Source organism: Hordeum vulgare, chromosome 3H (genome assembly GCF_904849725.1).
Source record: "Hordeum vulgare subsp. vulgare chromosome 3H, MorexV3_pseudomolecules_assembly, whole genome shotgun sequence".
NCBI lineage: Eukaryota > Viridiplantae > Streptophyta > Magnoliopsida > Poales > Poaceae > Hordeum > Hordeum vulgare.
The window spans coordinates 471243175-471264252 of NC_058520.1; the positions used below are offsets into that span (position 1 = coordinate 471243175).

The 21078-nt window shown below is 47.9% G+C and overlaps 3 protein-coding genes across 3 annotated transcripts; 1 reads left to right on the forward strand and 2 right to left on the reverse strand.

Annotated features, from left to right (window-relative positions):
* The first annotated feature begins 2993 nt into the window (after nt 1-2993).
* Nucleotides 2994-5537, forward strand: LOC123444332 (GDSL esterase/lipase At5g45670-like). The gene is made up of 3 exons (XM_045121017.1): nt 2994-3507; nt 4196-4320; nt 4437-5537. The coding sequence occupies exons 1-3, from the start codon at nt 3276-3278 to the stop codon at nt 5157-5159; spliced, it is 1080 nt and encodes a 359-aa protein (XP_044976952.1). The 5' UTR covers nt 2994-3275; the 3' UTR covers nt 5160-5537.
* A 67-nt stretch (nt 5538-5604) lies between these two features.
* LOC123444333 (HVA22-like protein f) lies at nt 5605-6885 on the reverse strand. The gene is made up of 5 exons (XM_045121019.1): nt 6704-6885; nt 6545-6571; nt 6334-6456; nt 5963-6209; nt 5605-5845 (listed from the first exon to the last, which is right to left on the reverse strand). The coding sequence occupies exons 1-5, from the start codon at nt 6748-6750 to the stop codon at nt 5819-5821; spliced, it is 471 nt and encodes a 156-aa protein (XP_044976954.1). The 5' UTR covers nt 6751-6885; the 3' UTR covers nt 5605-5818.
* A 339-nt stretch (nt 6886-7224) lies between these two features.
* On the reverse strand, nt 7225-19224 carry LOC123444331. The gene is made up of 3 exons (XM_045121016.1): nt 19103-19224; nt 18710-19028; nt 7225-11042 (listed from the first exon to the last, which is right to left on the reverse strand). The coding sequence occupies exons 1-3, from the start codon at nt 19156-19158 to the stop codon at nt 7731-7733; spliced, it is 3687 nt and encodes a 1228-aa protein (XP_044976951.1). The 5' UTR covers nt 19159-19224; the 3' UTR covers nt 7225-7730.
* Nucleotides 19225-21078: the final 1854 nt, after the last annotated feature.

Below are 21078 nucleotides of genomic sequence, written 5' to 3' on the forward strand. Positions count from 1 at the left end.
GGTGGGGGGGGGAGGGGACCAAATCATCTAAACCTACCTAATTTTGTCTGACAAATAAAGGATTAAGAGTACACATAGGTGTATTTGTGAGAGCATAGTGGGTGGAGGGGGGGGGGGGGAGGCCCTTGCCAGCACCCACTGCCTCCGCGACTGGTCTTGTCTAACTTCACTTGTCCCTCTTGGGTGCTCTTTCCTTCCTTATATAAGTTGAAGGGGATAGACTTACATAGAGTCCTACTAAAACTTGGACTAGCTTTTCTTGAATCATAATTCGGCTCTCGCTCCTCTTCCCGGGCCTTCTTTGTGAGCCGCCCTTTAGGCCTCTTCATGAGCCACCCCAATGTCGTCTTGCACACTGGGCCTTGGGACTTGTCGTCCAGGGTGACCCGACGAGCGGGGTGACCCACGAGCCGCGTGGTGGTGGACAGGGTCATACCTTTTGGCCGGGTCAAACAGTTGGGTATATACCCCCAACATGCTTGCTAGTGGTATCTAACTCTTAGTGGTCGGGCTCCTGTCATCGAAAACAAACTCATCATTGATGTGAAGTCGGCTATCAATCAATACTCCCTCCGCCTCCATTTTAATTTATCCTAAGTCAAATATCTTTAAGTTTGATCGTGTATGCCAAAAAATATACTAACATGTACAACCCAAAAAAAATTTCCATTAGATTCATCACAAAAAGTATTTTGACATTATACATATTTTATGTAAATTTGCGAGTATATACATATTTGATGTTGTACATGTGAATATATTTTTCTATATACATGGTCAAACTCAAACCTAGAAACATATAAACCCCCGGGAAAGAAAAACTCAGACCTATAACTCGAAGTATTAGAAACCAAGTTATAGTACATCCATTATACCCCCCCCCCCCCCCCCTCAAAAAAAATATATACTCCTAGCAAGGCCTTCCATAAAAATCAATACATAGGTGGATGTGTCACGTTCTTGCAATGTTGCTGGAGTGTCTGATTGGCATAGGGTCGTTTCCCAGGCCAACAGATCCAGCAATTTTGCGGCATTGTCCATGCTATGCTATGCTACTTCGTCTTCATCCCAAATGGCGTCTTAAAATTCGGTGCTTTACGTCTGTCCTAGTTAAGTCAGGTTGTTGGGAGCCTGGTACTAGTAATAAATCGGTTGCGCTGCGGTGCATGACTCTCAAGGTAAGCCGTTCTCTTCTCCAACTCTAAGCAGCCATTGTCAGAGGTTGACCAAACACGATCGTACCATTCCCTGCAGGTGCAAGGTTTACATCAGATTCTCTGAAACAACCACCCTATCCTGCCCTTTTGGCCACTCACGGGACACGGCTGCGACCCGACCATTTACAATCACTGACTCGTCCTTTGCAAGTTTGTTCCTGCATGGAAACGAAGCGCCAGAGCCGCCCCGGCCTCTGTCTACCTGCAGCCGCGAGTAACGCGCCGCCGTGGTAGGTCGTCTTGCTCCAGGCTCTACTAGCTGTTTTGCTTAATTCCGATGGGTCGCCCTCTCCTCCGGGTGACATGCATGCATGCGTGCATGTGCTGTGCGCCAGCGGGTTTTGAGCGGCGCGGAATGCAGGCCAGCTCGGGTTTGTTGTGCTTCGCGCTGCCGCAAGCGCTGGGAAACCTGCATGATTTGGGGGCGGCCGACCGCCCTTCAACTTGAAGGCGCTCACCGCTCGCGTTGCCTCCTCCTCCTACCGGCATTAATGGAGGTGCCACCTATGCTCGTCGACGGACTCCATGCCGTGGTTTATGGCCCGTCTCACGGGCTAGTGTCGACGTACGTCGTCCATGCCTAATTACTTGCCGCTGCGGCCTAACGGCAGCCTCACTTAAGGTGATGAAATGCTTCCTTGGTTGGTACTCCACCGGTACTGCCTTGTACCTGTAATTTTCGTGGAAACGATCATTCGCGAGTCACAGTGCGAGCAGACCAACTTTTTCTACAGGAACGAAGCAAGTTTGTGGTTTTTCTCACAGCTCCCAGAGACTGCGTGTTGTTTTCCTTGCATTTAATTTGTTTGAGGTGCTTAAATTGATGACCCTCAATAGTGAAGTTGGTGAAGTTGATCTTTATATCGAAAAAAAAAGAATGAAGCTGATAAAACTACAGAGCAGTTGCACCAGGAGGGGGGGCTTGCACGAATGCAGGTACTTACTTCAAGAGGGGTGTGTGAAAATGCCCTCCTCGGCTTGTCCTATTCTGAAACGAAAAACATGGCACTGTGGCACACGGTAAAAACTGTTCATGTGCTTCACTGGATGACGCCCACGGGTGCGGCGCAGACCCACGCCACACCGAACCAAACCACCGGTACCAGTAATTAAGCATGGCACTAGCAGTACAGAACTTGCCATGCAGGCGATGCAAGCACCATGCAGTACCCACTTGCCATGCATTTTGCCAGTGCGCTGCGGAGTGATACTAACAAGATGCATGTACTACCAGTAGTATGTTCACTGAACTGAACCCCGTTGGCCGGGAGAATTAAATGAACTGTATGCAAAAGCTGCTGCAACATACTACCCACAGATCCGTCTAAGCACTGCAGGCGGGCCAGTGATTAAACTTCCACTCGACCGCTGCAGCAGCCAGCTAAGTGCAACCGTACGTACCACAGATCCGTCTGAAAGCCGGGTGGAATTAACTGTATTTTCGGCCAACACTGAATTAAGTTACACCCAAAGCTCGATCATTCGATCAGTACTACGTACTCCCTCCGTTTCTAAATACTATAAGTCTTTAAAAATGTTTTATTAATAGACTACATACAGATGTATATAGACATATTTTAGAGTGTAGATTCATTCATTTTGTTTCATATGTAGACTTCTATTTATATTTTGGAACGGAGGGAGTACGTAGTAGTGTACTGGACTACTGGGGCTAGCTCGCCCACCAAGCGCGACCAACAATCTATCTATCTACGCAAGTGGAGGTGGAGCGCGCCCACACGAGTGACGAGTCCATCTGCTATCACTGCAGCTTCCTTCCGGTACCGCTCCATCGCCGCCCCAGCAGCCCTGCCCGCGCGGCGCCTATATATATGTTTGCCCAGTCCCGTGTGTCATGTGCAAGCGTGACTCGTGCTAGCTCCTCTGGTCGACCACCCTCTCCGTCCATATCCACTTCCACTTCTCTCTCCTCCTCGTCCATCGATCAATCTCCTCTGCACTACCCGTGTGCCTAGCTGTAGCTACTAGCTAGCTAGAGCCTAGAGCTACCTCTCTCGTCGGAAGCTAGCTAGCTAGCCGTGTGCGTGCGCGGGCGCCATGGATCTGTGGCGGCTGGCGTGCATGGTGGCGGCGGCGGCGGTGGCGACGGTGGCGAGGAGCGACCCGCAGGTGCCGTGCTACTTCATCTTCGGCGACTCGCTGGTGGACAACGGCAACAACAACTACATCGTGTCCCTGGCGCGCGCCAACTACCCGCCCTACGGCATCGACTTCGCCGGCGGCCCGTCCGGGCGCTTCACCAACGGCCTCACCACCGTCGACGTCATCGGTAATCAATTAATTAAGTAACCTGGCCGTCGTCAAACCCAGATTAATTAACCTGGCCGTCGTCAGCATGCACTACCTACCTGCCTGTATATACACAGGAGCTCAGCTAACTACTACAGGGTACGTAGTAGCTAGGATAGATGAATTGTCGTCTACTTCTACACCTACACTAGCGCATTCGGACACGATCGGCCATGGATGTTTATGGCGGTCATGGGTGATGCGTGCATGCATTGCATGCGTATCTGGGTCAGGTGATAGATAGAAAACGGTGGCAGCTGGCCTGGCATTCCGATCCTTCCCAAGTACAGCAGTAGCAGTAGTAGAAATAGTCAAGGTGGGTGTGTAAATAGAGGAATGTGGCCGTAGCTTTTCTTGGCTTGGCACCCGTCACGTCCGAGCGTGGGCCAACCCGCCGATATAGTACTTGCAGCGTTCGGTGAGGGCTACAAGGAATTAAATTTGCCGGGGCGGGCATAGATCCATGCACGCATCACGAACTCACCACTAGCTAGATCCATCGTCTCGCCTCGTCGCGTTGCAGATAACAAAAACATGATAGTTGTTCTAGTAAAGAGATTTCTACGTACGTACGCGCGCATGGTACTCCTACATGTGCAGCATCAATGGTGGTTACGTACGTCACGGCTCAAAACGTTAACCTTGTTGTGATTTTACCATGCATGCAGCTCAACTTCTGGGCTTCGACAATTTCATCCCTCCCTACGCCGCGACGGGCGGCGACCAGCTCCTCAACGGCGTCAACTTCGCCTCCGCCGCCGCCGGGATCCGTGCCGAGACCGGCCAGCAGCTGGTACGTAGTCGTAGAGTATATATACAGATCACAAGCTCACAACCATCATGCTATATACGTACATAGCCAAAAAATGATGTCATGGTGGAATGAATCGGCGCGGCGTGATGCTGCAGGGCGGTCGGATCCCGTTCGCGGGGCAGGTGCAGAACTACCAGACGGCGGTGCAGACGCTGGTGAACATCCTGGGCGACCGGGACACGGCGTCGGAGCGGCTGAGCCAGTGCATCTTCACGGTGGGCATGGGCAGCAACGACTACCTCAACAACTACTTCCAGCCGGCCTTCTACAGCACCGGCAGCCGCTACACGCCGGAGCAGTTCGCCGACTCGCTCATCTCCGACTACCGCCGCTACCTCCAGGCCATGTACAGCTACGGCGCCCGGAAGGTGGCCCTGATCGGGGTGGGCCAGGTCGGCTGCGCCCCCAACGAGCTCGCCCGCTACAGCCCCGACGGCGCCACCTGCGTCGGCCGCATCGACGACGCCATCCAGATCTTCAACCGCCGGCTCGTCGGCCTCGTCGACCAGATGAACGCCCTCCCCGGCGCCCACTTCACCTACATCAACGCATACAACATCTTCAACGACATCCTCGCCAACGCCGCCGCCTACGGGTTCACGGAGTCCACCGCCGGGTGCTGCGGCGTCGGCCGGAACAACGGGGAGGTCACGTGCCTGCCGTACCAGGCGCCCTGCGCCAACAGGGACCAGCACATCTTCTGGGACGCCTTCCACCCGTCGGAGGCGGCCAACATCATCGTCGGCCGGAGGTCCTACCAAGCCCAATCGCCCAACGACGCCTACCCGGTGGACATCAGCACGCTCGCGTCCCTTTGATCCCGTCAGTAGTATGACACCATCTCTGCGAGTGAGTGAGTGAGTGGTCGATCCAGTACCCATTTCCGCTCGCCAACAAACAAGGGCATGTAAATGGATTAGTAGTAATTCTTTTCGATCCGTAAACGCGCCTGCATTAGCCTGTCTTCTTTTCTTTTTTTGGTTCGTTTTGCCTTTTGCGATGAATACGCCATGCATGCAGTTTGTAACAGGTATAGACAATAACTGGTTTTCATCTCAAGGATTAAGGAGTGCCTGAATAATCGGCGCAAGTGAGCAGCCATCTCCGTTCGTGTTCAGTGGAGAGAGAGACAGGGATATGTTCAGAATTAATTGGTTAATTAATTGGACTGTTATAAAGACTATGGGTTTCATTCATTCAGAGACTTGTTGTGGTTGTGCTCCATTTCGTGTTGAGCAAATCACATCACATTTCATTCACATGTACAGCCTGAATGCTTCATTCATCATCTCTTATGTACAGCAAGGTATCTTGCCAAGCCCAACCAACAGATCAAACGCACGCACACGGCACAAGGATAACAACCGCTCAAGCATATTGATCACAGCACACGGCAGCCATTTCCATTTCCATTTCCACTCGTTTCTCTTCTCCCGGTTGAAAGAATGTCTTTCACTTCACCACAAGCTAAATAGAATTAGGCTCTCTTGGCTTCCTGCTCAGCCTGCATGCACAAGTCAAGCCATCGATCGCATCAGGAAGGAGGAAAACAAGATGGAGAGAAACATTAAGAAACAAAAGAGCATGTATGCAGGTGGTGTAGGGAACAAGGATGACTCACGGCCTGGATGATCTTCTCCAGAGCGCCGGGGCCGTGCGTCTCGATGAAGCGCTCGACGGACTTGCGCGCGTCGAGGCTCATCATCTGCAGCACCTTCCTCTGCCTCTCGCTGTAGCCGGGGCTCACGTACTGGCCGATCTTGAAGTAGCGCCGGACGTGCGTCTCGTAGATGTAGGCCGCGCCGTTGAAGATTGGCAGCACCAGCCAGCAGCAGAAGAGGAGCTTCATGTATGGCCAAAGAGGGAGCCTGAAACATACATACATACATACATAGGCAGAGCGAAATCTTGAGAAACCCAGTGCCCCCGAGAACAGTATCTGAACTAGTCAAGCAGAGGAGGAGAAATGGGTCATGGTTGCTGCTGGCTTACCACTGGAGAGCCTTCCAGCATGAGAGCTCAAAGAGGGTGATCAGGGAGTACAGCACCCAGTAGGTGAGCCATTGCTGATCATCCAGGGAAGAAGGGCTCTCGATCGCGCGCATCGACGCGTACCTGATAGTGCAGGAAAACCATGTCAGGATTCAGAGCACAGCGTTGAAATACCTCTCAAGCCAACCGTTGTTTCTGATGAATCACTTACAGCGGATAAAGCAGCATGATTCCTGGCCTGTGAAGCGCAACATAGGAGAAACACGGATTTTATTAGAGTGCAAGTCTGGAAGTTCACAAGGAAATGAACAAAAGCAGCAGCTGAAAGAATGAGGCATGAAATGCGAATACAAAGGTGTGCTCTGCTTACCCAACAAGGGAATCCAAATGCCTGGCAAGGGCACCGACAACACCCATGATTCGTCGCCGCGGCTTGCGAGAAGCTTTCTCCGAGGTTCTTGATGTTCTCGGTTTGTCGGTATGGAGCGGTGTAGATGACAAGAGACACACATGATGGTTTTATACCTCTGTTGGGGCAGTTTAAAACTGGGGTTTAAAGGGGGGCAAGGAAGGAACCCTTGCAGATACGATGCCAAGTCTCCCTTACTCTTGCTCCAAGGAAAGAAAGAACAATCTGAGATGGTCTCAAGCGATTGCACGCCTCGCCAGCACCCTTTTGCAAGGTTGCACGGCCGGAGGGCTACCTAGGTGACATGCATCAGAAGTTTCTGTTTTTAGTTCAGTTCAGAATCAGTGGGCGCGGCTTTCTGAAAGACAAAGGGTTCCTTGGCAGCTTTCCCAGCAGCATATGATGGCTTTATTTTCTGGGCCCAAGACTATGCAGATTACAGATTTGAACCGATATGTGTTAAGGGGTCAGAACATATACACTATTTGACGATTTAAATGTCCCCGTGCTTGCATTAGGATATGCCATGGTAATGTATATTCTAAGAAAAATATTCTTGCACATTTGGCCGCGAAGTTTTTACAAGAATAGGAGCAATCGAATGATTGCTAAACTAACATCTTTTGAAATGTAGAAAAGGCTACTTCAGCTTCCCTTTTGCTGACTACTCAAATACTTCCTTCGTCGGAAAATAAGTGTCTCGACTTTAGTATAACTTTGTATTAAAATCAGTACAAAGTTTAGACACTTATTTTGGAACGGGGGAGTACTAAAAAAGCTCCAGAACTGTAAGCGGAACAGGAACACTCCACTGTTTCTTTCTGAAGATTCCACTATACCAACTGAAAATTTAGTGGAATGAAGCATCTTCGGATGATCATTCGGCTTTTGACCTGGCTTAAGAGTGGTTTTGGCTCCTGCAACCATGCTTACAGTCCCTGGCCTTGCTTCAACAACTGGAACTGAATTTCCCCCTAAAGTGTAGTTTTCATTTTCGGATATTTTTGTCGCATGTCCTGCTATTTTTGTTACTAAAGTCAAGCATCCGCGGGCCAACTGTGTCATTTAGTGACCAGCCAAATGAGTATTTTTCCATGCTTGGGAACATTGAAGTTGATAGTTCCTGTTTGTCTGAAACTAGCTGCCTCTTTGCAGGTTGCTGTGAAACATTATCTGCACAACCTGGTCTCTTGCCCCTTTCATCAACCATGGAAACACCCTTCCTGCCATCCATATTCAAGACACCGCCAGTGCATGTCAGGCTGATTGCTGAAATGGACTTGCTTGCCATACTAGTTGAAAGAGAAGGATGTGCTCCCTGATAAGAGTATCTGGAATCGGCATTTCTTGTACAGTAGTCATGAAACCTACTTGCCGCACTAGTTGGAAGAGAAGGATGTGCTCGCTGATAAGAGTTTCTGGACTCGGCATTTTTTGTACCGTAATCATGAGAAAATATGTTTGATGCCGAAAATAGATTCGCTCCAGCTACTTGGCAGGGAGGTTGGTGGGCAGGAACAGATCTAGGATCTTCGTAAACAAATGAAGTGGGATTTTGGTACTCCCCCCGCATGCTTGTATTTAATGACCACTGTGGAAATGAAGAAGAAGATCGATTTACTGCTGAACCAACAAAAGTGTGTTCTGCATACATGCTTGATGCAGGATTGCCTGACTGCAAGTATTGGTTCCGAGGAATGCTTGTCAACTTGGGTGGCTGAGACAATTCCGTATGCCTGGTCCTTGAGTTACCTATGATGGATTCCTTGTTTACCTGAGCTTGCTGGCCAAATTGACTGCCCGAATTCCAAGTCCAATCTTTAACTGCTGAAGAAACAATATTAGTCTGTGGCGGCCTATGATTTTGAGCATCAGTGACAATAGGCCTTGCCTCTGCAAAATTACTGCTGGGGATCCTTGGCAAATTGTTGTTGTTGTTGTTGTTGTTGCTGTTGTTGTTATTGTTGTGGATCCTTGGCAAAGTATCTGAAGATTCATGAACACGAGTTCTCAGCATCACAGAATCATGATAAGGGAACACCCTCTTTGGGGGCAACTGGCATGAAATTGATGAGGGATGGTCTCCTTCCATAATATTTTTGTCAATCCAGACTTTCCCCGTAGTTGGTACCTCCTGCTCCATTCTACCTTTAGAAAGTGAAACTGTCTTGCCCATTAAGCGCATGGTGGGTTGGTGCAGATGACAATTATCACGTCTCACAAAACCATCCGGGTCCTTTTTGCCAGCTTGAGAATCGCTGAAACCAATCTTATTTTGACCTTGTATAGTACTGGCCATGCCACCCACCTGCTTCTCTTGTTGGTATCTTACTGTGTTCATTGATCGTCCATTCACAAAGTTAGTTTCACCTGTTCTCGGATCATAGCTTGAGATCTCCATCTTTTCAAGGCCAGGTAGCTTCATAAAAGGCAAATTGATACTTGCCGGAGAGCGAGCTGGGTAAAATTTTGAGTGCCAGCTACCTTGGTCATCTATAGATAATGATGTGCATGTATCCACAGACTTTCTACTTCCATGATGCACATTGCTTGCAACTTTACAAGGATTAGAAGCAGGGACATACTCCTGGGCAGGCACAATCCTGCAAGAAGACATGCCATCTGCGTTTATTCCTGCATTGAAAGTCCTCTGTGATATAACCGAGGGCGATAGACTGCCTTCACATGAAGGATAGTATTCGGTTGGAACCAATCGACCAGAAATATCAGTGCTCTTCTTGCCATGGGCTGCTGTATCTCTATCTTTTTCAATTGCTTCAGTTCTGGTTCTCACAGCCACTGAACTAGTACCAGGTCTTGTCATTTCCTGAAAGCGGTTTGTGTTACTGTAGAAACAACTCTGCGGGTGGTTGCTAGAACCAGATTTCGCTCCCTCGTTACAATAAGAACTTAAAGTAGGAACATGAGTAGATTTCCGCTGCACTTCAGGAAGACAGGTTTTCGCCACAGTGATGCTTGTATGATTTATATCATGGACTGCTGGATCTCCATCTTTTTCAATTGCTCCAGTTCTGGTTCTCACAGCCACTGAACTGGTACCAGGTCTTGTCATTTCCTGAAAGAACTTTGTGTTCGTGTAGAAACAACCCTGCGGGCGGTTGCTAGAACCAGATTTTGCTCCCTCGTTACAATAAGAACTTAAAGCAGGAACATGAGTAGATTTCAGCTGCATTTCAGGAAGACAAGTTTTCGCCATCGTGACAGTTGTATTATTTAGACCATGGACTGCTGCATCTCTGTCTTCTGTAATTGCTTCAGTTCTGGTTCTCACAGCCACTGAACTGGTACCAAGTCTTTTCATTTCCTGAAAACAGTTTGTGTTTGTGTGGAAAGGACCCTTTGGACGGTTGCTACAACCAGATTCTGCTCTGCCATTACAATAAGAACTTAAAGCAGGAACATGGGTAGATTTCAGCGGCATTTCAGGAAGACAAGTTTTCTCCACGGTGACACCTGTATTGTTTAAACCATGGACTGCTGCATCTTCTTTTTTAATTGCTTCAGTTCTGGTTCTCACGGCCACTGAACTGGTACCAGGTCTTTCCATTTCCTGAAAGCAGTTTGTGTTCATGTAGAAACAACCCTGCGGACGGTCGCTCGAACCAGATTTTGCTCCCTCGTTACAATAAGCAGGAACATTGGTAGATTTCAGCTGCATTTCAGGAAGAGAAGTTTTCGCGACACTAGTATGATTTAGCAGACCATCAAACTCAGCAGAGGAAGAATGACTCCTTCCTGCATCATTGGGAAAGATGCATGTTGACCCCTTATCAGGAGTCTGTTCCTTCTTCACTAAGTCTTCAACGTGGAGTGATGTTTGCTTTGAAATGTCAACAAAAGACATTAGTTTCAATGGTTCAGTTTCTGATATGGCATCTGATCCATTTTGATTTTCTACAAAAGAATCTTCTATATTAGTAGGGAGTATGTCAACTCCAGTACGAAACATAACTTTTGAGCTTTCTAAAAGAGGCAGATCTCCAAAAATGTCATCCTTGGGAGGGCATGCAACATGATTCACTACTTCACAGCCAGGATTTACAGGATAATCAATTGGCCTGCTGATTTTTATGCTTTGTTCGTGGTCCATTGCTCTCCCGGACTGTTTCTTCATGCTGTTTCTGTGGGTTGACATCTGATTCTGTCGCTCTTGCAATTTCTTCCTCATAACGAGTTCTCTCAGTGCAGGAATAGTACAGCCTTTTCGTTTTCTCAACAAACCCTTATGGAGCATGAGTTGAAGTAAGCGAGATGTTGGTTGGGGTTTAGAGGTTCTCTCCTGTTAAAGAAGACATCTTACATAGTATTAGCTGAAAATAACAAGGTAAGCTGACTACATAGAAGAAATGCGAACATGGAATTAGGTGGTTACTCCAAAAAACTTATATATAATCTGACCAATAAATAAACTGTATAGATGCACTTTCAACGTTTCTTTGACACACATTTTCAAAGAAAGAGCAACGAGCATGTTTAAAATTATGGAAAAGTAAATGTGGATATAGCTAACCTAAATCTAGAACATGTAACTTAACAATATGTCAACACCATAGGGCAGTCGAAATTTTGAGGTCATTTCACCATGTCAGTAGGTTAATTGACCAAAATTCACTGTGGAACGGTATCATAGCCAGCAATGGTAAATAAATAACACCCTCCTTGAACGCTGAGAGGCTGACAGAGAAGAAGAGACTATAGAAATCAAGAGAAGAACTTTCATTGTTTAGGGATATTGATGACTCATTGATTTAATTATGTTGAAGCCGTTTCATTTCCACTGCTGGCTAGGATACCACCGTAGCAAAGTTTGATGGTATAAGCTGCACAGGTACAGAACCACCATTCCAGACTGCCTTCGGTTGTAAATTGATCTAGTTTTGCAACATTGGTGGTATAAGGCAGTAAGTGGTCCGAGAGGTAAAATTGGCTTATTCCTTTCTACAATTCATCAAGTAGGTACAAACTATGTGCACCATGGCCTCTTCTAGCATCATAAGAACATGAACATAAATTCAATGGATTTTTTTCCCAGAACACATAAACTCCTCGCACAAATAGAAAAATAGAGTTACATCTGTACAAGCCTAAGACTAGGCCGAAAAATAGAGTTACATCTGTATAAACCGCTCGCGTCTTGAACGCTACATCAACACACCTTGCCACATCCCTCGTTTGTCGCAACCTGGTTGGCCCATGATGAGCCATCGGTAGTAGCCCAAGAACCTGGTTGGCCCACCACACCAGCAACAGAGACCACCCCACGCCTTGCATCAAGTCCAGCATGAGCCTACCACAGCGACAACACCATCAACCACCTCCTGCCAGACGCTGGCCAACCTCACGCAGCCAGCCAAAACAACCACCACACACCAAGAACGCATCATGGACCACCTACAGGCACAGCTCCACTCTCGCAGGCATGCGAGATACCACAATGATGCCAGCCAGGCCACATGTCTCTCCGGGCTACAAGCCTCGACTGACATATCTAGAACGCCCAAGTCCCAGGGATCCCGAGCCAACATTGGCGCGTTTTGTTCGGCTCAAGAGACGAGACAACTAGCAGTTGAGGAGGAGAGAGGTGGCCGAAAGATCCCACCGCCAACATAGGCAATGGTTACAGGGAGGAGAAGACCCACACATCAACGCCCTAGCAGGGACTAGCGCCACGCACCACGGCATAACGGCGCTGCCACTGCAATGAACAGAAGCTCACCATGCTGGCGTTGCCAACCTAGCTTCCGTGATGAGGAGCATCACACTGACATTACCATGGAGTCACCGCCAAGGCCAAGTGGACCATTGACAAGAGCACGCACACGCGCTATACAAACTGAGGTGACTTCATTCCTCTTAGACCTACCTTTGCATTTGAATGAGACTTGGCTACTACCTCAAGCCGACGCCCTATGCCTGCTTAGGTACAAAGGCAAGGACTTATGAGATCCCGGCTTAATAGGAATGATAGACTACTCATATCAACAAGGTGCACCTTCTTCTTCGGGAGCCCATCCGAAAGAAACCTCAAAGTTATGTGTGCTTGGCTTGGAGTAATTTGAGGATGGGTGAGAGACTAGGAAGTTGATCCCGGCTGCGCACGAGTGAGCACAAAGTGCGCAAGAAAGATGGTATGTGGGGCCAATCTAGATTCCAGGCGTAATGGCCAAGAAACGGTGGGTTTGGCCGAGGCATTACAATTGGTATCAGAGCCAACCCTCGCGGTTACATGGGCGTATGCGGGTCAGTATGCATACATGGGACACATGTAGGTGATGGAACTGGCACGCACAGACGTGTGCCAAGAGGGAACCTTCCTGCTAGGCCAACGGGATGCCGGTTCCTTTGACGGGGGTGTATGTGACATACCGACTCAATAGGAATAATAGACCACTCATATCAACAAGGAGCACCTTCTTTTCCTAGAGTCTATCCAAAAGAAACCTCAAAGTTAAGCATTTTTGGCTTGGAGCAATTTGGGGATGGGTGACCAACTGAGAAATTAGTCTCGGGTTCGCACGAGTGAGGACAAAGTGCGCACGAAAGACTAGTGTCGGTATGTGGGGTCAGTCTAGATCCCAACCACAATGACCAGGAATCAGTGGGATCAACGTCCGCCGTCCTCTTCTCTTTGGATTGGGGACAAACTACCTCTCACGTCGTGCATCTCTCATAGAGTTTTAGGGGTGAACTATCTTTATGTTTACTTCCTTTGTTTGTTGTTGGTCTTCATGATCATCTTATAGATTTGAGTTAGTACTTTGGTTGTGAACCTTATCCTTGTGTGTGTGTTCCTCTTATTTTTCCTTGTTCCTCGTGTTCATCCATGAATCCTTCAATCATGAAGATCACGCTACCCTTACGGTTTGCCCAATATCACTCCGAGAACCAGGGGGCATGAACCATGCCTTCATTGCCATACAAATACCGGCGACAGGTCCTGATGCCGCACAGATGGGGAGTTGTCAGCTGACGAGCCACCAATGCAGCCAACTGACAGCACCAAGCCCTTGTCGCCTCGGGCTGCCGCTCGTGGACCCATCCTTCCCCGCCACGGCAGACCAGAGCAAGCCCGACCACCGCCATCCGAGGAGAACAACAAGGGGTGTGGCTTTTCGTTCAATTAAGCAAGGTATCAGATTACTACATCTGAATCCTATGTGCAGAGGAATAGGATGCAACTCTCGATGTATTGATCGGGTGCAAGCGCACGTAAATATAATGTACAAGGTGGGCCACAACCTCAACTATATAAAGATCTATGAGGTGGGCCAGGTATACAGATATATATATGCTAAATATACTCCACACACCCCTGCAGTCGAAGCGTCACCGGTGCTAACGCAAACACTGGACCAGAAATCCTCAAAAGACACCGTAGGCAAGCCCTTGGTCATGATATCAGCAAATTGTTGGGAAGTAGGGACGTGTAAGACACGTACATGACCAAGGGCCGCCTGTTCCCGAACAAAATGAATATCCAGCTCAATATCCTTGGTACGACGATGATGAACCGGGTTGGCGGAGAGGTAGACGGCAGAAACATTGTCGCAGTACACCACATTGGCCTTATCAATAGGGCATGAAAGCTCGAGGAGTAGTTGACGAAGCCACGAACACTCTGCGAGCAAATTCATTATTTTGACCCTTAGCCATTAGTTTGGCACAATTTGACCCTGTGTGCAAAAGTTTTTCGGATCTGACTTTTTCCTACCGCCATTGTCTTTGGCGGTAGGGTAACAGATCCTACCGCCAAGGCCTATGGCGGTAGGACTTACCAACGTCATCACGTCCGTTCGGTGCGAAAAAACCCTACCTCCAGAGTATGTGGCGGTAGGATGTGTTACCCTACCGCCACAGTCTATGGCGGTCTGTGGCGGTAGGGACCTATCGATAAGGTCCCTATCGTCATAGACTATGGCGGTAGGGTCTTTTTCGCACCGAACGAACGTGACGGTGTAAGCAAATCCTACCACCATAGGCCTTGGCGGTAGGATGTGTTACCCTACCGCCAAAGACAATAGAATGGCGGTAGCAAGAAGGTCAGATCCGAAAAACTTTTGTACATAGGGTCAAATCGTGCTAAACTAATGGAAAAGGGTCAAAACAGTGAATTTGTCCACACTCGGCGACAACGTTAGCCACGGCGCGATACTCAGCCTCAGCACCACAACGAGAAACCGTGGGTTGCCACTTGGACGACCAGGAAATGTGCGATGGTCCAAGGAAGACACAATATCCCGAAGTGGAGCGGCGTGTATAGGGATGAAAACGGACGGAACTGAGTGCTACCATATTTGTTTTCATATTGTTTTGCAGAATCAGAAACGAATACAAAAACCCCGAAAATAATACGGAAACATATACTACCGGAAACAGACACAGAGCGGATACGGACACAGAAGTGGGCCTTGACCAAAACCTTTAAACCCCTTGAATCATAGAGTAATACACACAACATAAAAGTAATGAATTGCTAACATGGCTACAAAATAATTTGATTATATTAGCAGCATATCCTAGTATTGTATTAGTACATGACAATTGTGTATAGGGTCTAGTTGAGCACGTATATGATAGTATAAGTTGGGCCTCAAATTATCCATTATGCTCATTGTGTCATTACGTATTATTTGGTGGTTGAGCTAGAAAGAAGCCATAGGTCTAGAGTAAAAATGGGAAATTCCATATTCACGGAAACGGAAAGTTCCATTTCCACGTACCTTCCACCGGAAAACACTGTTCCATTTTTGTTTCCGTTTTCACATTAAAAATTCCATTTCCATTTCCGTTTTGCAAATTTTCATTTCCGCTTCCATATTTCCTCACCGTTTTCATTTTTCCTCCGGAAAAGCGGAAAGTTTTCACTCCATTTTCATCCCTAGGCGTGTATCTAGGCAGCCGACCCAATCAGCTTCAGAGTAAGCTATGATGTGAGTGGCGATGGAGGCGTGTAACATGATGCCAAGATCTATACACCCCTAGATATACCGAAGAATCCGCTCCACCACGGTCCAGTGAGCATCGCCGGGAGCGTGCATATGAAGGCACACCTGCTGAACAGCGTACTGCAGCTTCGGTCGAGTGAGAGTGCCATTGTGACCGGCACGGGTGAAGATTAACAAGGAGGGTGGCGGTGGCAAGAGCATCTGGCCAGAACTGTGGTGGCATGTAGGCGTGAAAGAGAAGAGTGCAAACACACTCGTTGAGAGTGCAAAGGATGCGTTCAGCGCGGCCGTTTTGCTGAGAGGTGTAAGGGCAAGTGAGTCGGAAGATGGTGCCGCGGGTGGAAAGGAGTGAGCGTATGGAGAGGTTATTAAGCTCTTTCTCGTTGTCGGTGTGGAGAGCGAGTATGGAACAACCGAATTGTGTGGAGACGTAGGAGTAGAAAGCAATGTGGGTGGCAGGAACATCGGATTTCCTACGAAGAGGGAACGTCCACACAAAGTGTGAGTAATCATCAAAGATAACAAGATAGTAAAGAAAACCGGAATTACTCGAAATAGGAGAGGTCCATACATCGCAATGAAGTAGCTCAAAAGGAAAAGACGCAACTTTGGAGGAGGAACTAAAGGGTAGGCAAACATGTTTGCCAAGACGACATGCTTCATAGGAATGAGCAGTTGTTTTATTATATATAAAAGAAAAACTCATTATGTGATGAAGCGAAGTGGAATTCGGGTGCCCAAGGCGTACATGCCAAAGATCGACGTCAACGGAGAGAGCTCGTGGTGCAGCGGAGGTGGAGGATGGCAGCTGAACTGGATACAGATAATCGGGACTGTCACATCGGTGGAGAACCATCCTGGTGCCCGCGTCCTTAACAGAAAAACCAACTTCGCCAAATTTCATAGTTACATAATTATCACGGGAAAGTTTACGAACACAGACTAAGTTGTGAATAAGCTCAGGAGAGACAACGAGATCTTGAAGAGAAAGTGGCCTAGATGTGGAAGGAAAACTAGTGGAACCAACACGAGAGATAGGGAAGCCGGCACCATTACGAACAATGATGCGGGGAGAAGTGGAAGTGGGAAAAGGAATGGAAAGGTTACCCCGGTGTGCTGCCATGTGTGCGCTCACCCCCACTGGTGTAGGGCGCCACAGGCGCCTGCTGAAGGGCGGCTAGGAGCGACGGGTCCACCGAGGGATACCCGTGGTGGCAGGGTTGGCCACCATAGGCGCCGTAGGGGGCGCCAGCCAGAGCGGCGGCGTAAGCCTGAGACGAAGGGAGGAGACCGGCGTGGCCGGGCTGCGCGGGAGCGTCGTAGCCCGGCTGCTGCATGGCGAGCATCGCCTGGTGCGCCGGCGGATGCAGGCCAAGAAGACCCGAGGCAGGGGCCGCGGCAGATGCATGTTGTAGGCATGCACGACCCCCGTCCAGGGGTTGTAGCCACCACTCCAAGGCGGCGGAACCTACGTGTTGGAGAAGCGCGGCTGACCGCCGTCGGCGCCAGAGCCGCCACCGTTGCGGTTGCCACCACGACCACGGCGACAGTTGCCATTGCCGCCGTTGCGTTGCTGCTGCTAGGAGAGCGGGAACGGCACCATAGGGCCCGGCTGCGGAGCCGGTGGCCATAGCTGGAGCGGCGGTGCGGGGGGTAGAGGCGCGGGAGAGGCCGGCGGCGAGGGCAGTGTGAACGGCGCACGTACGCGTGTTCTTCATCTGCCGTTCTTCAAGGCGGAGGTAGGCCACCACACGCTCGAAGGTGGGGTTGACCATGAGGGTGAGGTTGGAGGCGGCGTTGCTGAAGTCCTTGTTGAGGCCGGCGGTGAGGGTGGAGAGGAGGAGCTCATCTCCAACCTTGAAGCCGGCGTCATTAAGCTCATCGGAGAGGGTCTTGTGGCGGAGACAATAGGCGTCGATGGATGACTCGTTTTGGTGACTCCCAAAGAACTCCCGTTGCAAGAACACAACGCGTTGGAGCTTGTTGTTGGTGAAGAGGCCGTTGATCTTGGTCCACACCATGTAGGCATCGTCCCCATCGCGAACGACGATACAGAAGATGTCCGACGAGACGGTGAGGAAGAACCACCGGATGAGGGTGCGTCGTGGCCCATGGCGAGGAGGTTGCGAAGCCGTCAACGTGATCACCAAGATTGTACTCCCGGAAGAGGAGATTGAAGTAGGTCGACGTGAACGGAGAGAGGAACGTCGCGGATGTGGATGGCGTTGGGAACCTCTGAGTCGGAGTCGGAGGAGGAACCGAAGGGGTTGATGTTGTGGCCGGAGGAAGACATGGTGGTGGCAGGAGGGAACGGCGGCACGGTAGGGTTTGGGTAGAGAGGAGGGAGAGGTGCATGGGAGAAGGGGCGCGGCGGCAATTGGAGGAGCGCGGCAGCGTGGGTGGTGGGAGGCGCACGCGGCAGCCGGAGGAGGAGGTGGCGCGGCAGCAGAGGAGGAGACGCAGCGCCGCGGCGGCTAGGGTAGGGATCGTGGTAAGTTTGATACTATGTAGAGGAATAGGATGCAACTCTCGATGTATTGATCGGATGCAAGCGACGTATATATAATATACAAGGTGGGATACAACCTCAACTATACAAAGATCTATGAGATGGATCAGGTATACATATATACATGCTAAATAGACTCAACACTATGCATTAAAATTTAAAATCTACTTCCAGTGTCCACCTTCAAATGGCTAAGACAACCACATTGCAGCAGAAGTTTTAACCGCGGTGCTACATAATGTGGCCATTGTTTGGCGCATTGCATTCACCGTTCATGTCTACCAGTAGAAACATACATATAGTCTACATTTTTTAAGGGGATGCATAGTCTACATTTTAGCAAGCAAATAACATAAATTACCAATGTGACAAGGGCCTTCACAAAAGCTAGTAATACTAAACTGAACATGATGTATGAAGTTGTAAACCCAGAGAACGGTTATTAGCGAATGCTGGGGGGAAGGGCAAGCAAAGCGGGGGCACCAACCGTACCTTGTGCTTCAAATAGAAGAGAGATTGGAGCGCTCTCTGCCGTTTGTTAGCCCTCCCGGCACCGCCGCTCCCGCGAGACCCCTTCCTCTTCGTTGCCTTCCTCAAACCATCTTCCATGCCGCCACCCACGGCGAAGTCTCGGCCCGCAGCGCAAAAACCCGGCCGCGCCCGCGCCGCCGCAACCCCGTCGGCCCACCAGCGCGACCGCGGCGTCGGGTCCATCGGCGGGAGCTGCGGCGTCTCCGTAGTCCCGTCCTCGACGCCTCCGAATGGCCAGCACTTGGCCGCGTCCACGGCCCGCATCATGCTGGCGAACCCCCTGCGGCATTCGGTCGACCAGTCACAGTCAGCATGCATCAGCCGCGTGTGCCGAGAAAAACAAGCGGAGGGTACCGTATGGAGAAGGCCTCGGCCGCCGCGGCCGAAGCGGCGGCGGAGGCTGCGGCCATTTGGCTTCCGCCTCGCCGGCGAGGGTTGGCCGGCCGGGTGGGCTGCGAAACTACGAGCGAGAGTGGGAGGGAGAGGGAGAATAGGCCGAACGAACTGACAAAAAGAAGTGGGGACGCCTGGGAGGGTGTGATGAGGCGGGGCCCAGTGCGCAGCGGATTCGACGCTGGACCTGACCAGATTTCTTTTTATTACTCCCTGTTGCGTCGGCAGACGCGCATGGTCTTCTTCCCGGGATTGTGCGCTGTACCGTCGTGGTGGCCCAAAAAGCCCGAGGGGACGAACAAGAAGAGACAGCCGGCCGTCTGAATTTGACAAAACATATTACTAAAAGAACAGATATTATTTTTAACACGAGGAGGGGACCAGAAGGAAAATACTCTTATTGCGTCAAAATGTCGAGCTTTCGCGCAGCCGAACCCCGATCGAGCGAATTGGGCCATAGGCAGCCGGTTTTGAAAACCTTCAAGAACGATCCCTGATAGCGAGCCTACCTTTTTTTGTTTTTATACAGTTTTAGCGGTTTTATTTTGCGTTTGTTTTTATTTATTTTTGGTTTTTGTTTTTCTGTTCATTTATTTTTTTGGTTTTTTCCTGTTTCTTTTTTCATTTCTTTGTTTTATGTTTTTGTTTATTTTTCAAGTTCATATTTTCTTGATTTTCATTTTTTTATGTTTTTGTTTGTTTTAGAAAACTCAGTTACAAATTTACAAAATGTTTGTGATTTTCCAAAATTGTTATTCTATTTACAAAAATATTTCCCTTTAACGACTTTTGTAGCCTGTTTCAAAAATTGCTCGGATTTTCAGAAAATATTCATGTTATTTCCATTTCGTCCATAATTTCATAAAATGTTCATGATTTTCCTAAAAATTTCGTTTGTTTGAAAAAATGATTCATTTTTAAAAATTTTGTATTGGTTTCTTAAAATGTTGATAAGTTGAAAATTGTTCCCTATTCTTCAAATTATGTTCATAAATTCAAAAAATTGGTAATTTTTTAAATAATGTTTGGAATTTCTAAATTTTGATCACATTTTAAAAATTGGTGATTTTTCAAATAATGTTTGATTTTTCAAATAATGTTCTTTATCTGTTTCTAAAAAATTGTTTACAAGTTTAAAAAATATTCGTGATTTTCAAAACTGTTTGCCTATTTGAAAAAATGTTTGTCTTTTCCAACTTTTCTTCTAGGTTTGAAAAATTGCTCAGATGTTCAAAAAATGTTCATGTTTTTTCAGTTTGTTCATTATTTCATAAAATATTCATGATTTTCATAATAAGTTTGCATGCTTGAAAATTTGTTTCACTCTTGTAATTTTTGTCTAGGTTTCTCAAAATGTTGAGAAGTTGAAGTTTGTTCCCCATTTTTCAAATTTTGTTCACAAACTCAAAAATTGTTCGTGGTGTTTTAAATAATGTTTGCATTACAAAAAAATCACATTTTTAAAAAATGTTCCTATTTTCACATTTTTAGTCACAATTCAGAAAAAGTACAAAAAATCAAAAAAATCGCGTTTCCAAATTTTGTTCGCAATTTTAGAAAATGTTTGGAACTTTAAAATGTGTTCCTGTTTTCAGAAAATATTTGGAAGTTTTGGAATTTTGTTCACGTTTAAAAAAATGTCTCGTGCATTCAACTTTTTTCCGCAATGTTAACAACTATTATGAATTTCCAAACAAAATCATTTTTTCAAAAATGTATGGAGTTCAAAATTATGTTCGCATTTTAAAAAATTGTTTGCATTTTCAAAAAAAATGTTCGGGATTCTAAATTGTGTTGGGTTTAGAAAAAGTTTACTGTTCAAATTTTGTTCCGGATTCTAAACATTCTTCAGAATTTATAAATTTGTTTGTGTTTTCAGAAAACCGCACTTTCAAATTGAAGAAAATAATGAATAGGAAAAACAAATAGAAGAATAA

What these genes read in the sequence shown, in the direction of transcription:
- LOC123444333 (XM_045121019.1), bottom strand. Translation starts at nt 6,750, where the DNA reads ATGGGTGTTGTCGGTGCCCTTGCCAGGCATTTGGATTCCCTTGTTGG. An exon ending in ATCATGCTGCTTTATCCGCT is followed by an intron (nt 6,457 to 6,544) that starts GTAAGTGATTCA and finishes CTGCACTATCAG; the next exon opens with GTACGCGTCGATGCGCGCGA. An exon ending in TGGAGAAGATCATCCAGGCC is followed by an intron (nt 5,846 to 5,962) that starts GTGAGTCATCCT and finishes TTGTGCATGCAG; the next exon opens with GCTGAGCAGGAAGCCAAGAG.
- LOC123444331 (XM_045121016.1), bottom strand. Translation starts at nt 19,158, where the DNA reads ATGGCCGCAGCCTCCGCCGCCGCTTCGGCCGCGGCGGCCGAGGCCTTC. An exon ending in GCCGAGGCCTTCTCCATACG is followed by an intron (nt 19,029 to 19,102) that starts GTACCCTCCGCT and finishes CGAATGCCGCAG; the next exon opens with GGGGTTCGCCAGCATGATGC. An exon ending in TCTTCTATTTGAAGCACAAG is followed by an intron (nt 11,043 to 18,709) that starts GTACGGTTGGTG and finishes CTTCTTTAACAG; the next exon opens with GAGAGAACCTCTAAACCCCA.
- LOC123444332 (XM_045121017.1), top strand. Translation starts at nt 3,276, where the DNA reads ATGGATCTGTGGCGGCTGGCGTGCATGGTGGCGGCGGCGGCGGTGGCG. An exon ending in CACCACCGTCGACGTCATCG is followed by an intron (nt 3,508 to 4,195) that starts GTAATCAATTAA and finishes CCATGCATGCAG; the next exon opens with CTCAACTTCTGGGCTTCGAC. An exon ending in CCGAGACCGGCCAGCAGCTG is followed by an intron (nt 4,321 to 4,436) that starts GTACGTAGTCGT and finishes GTGATGCTGCAG; the next exon opens with GGCGGTCGGATCCCGTTCGC.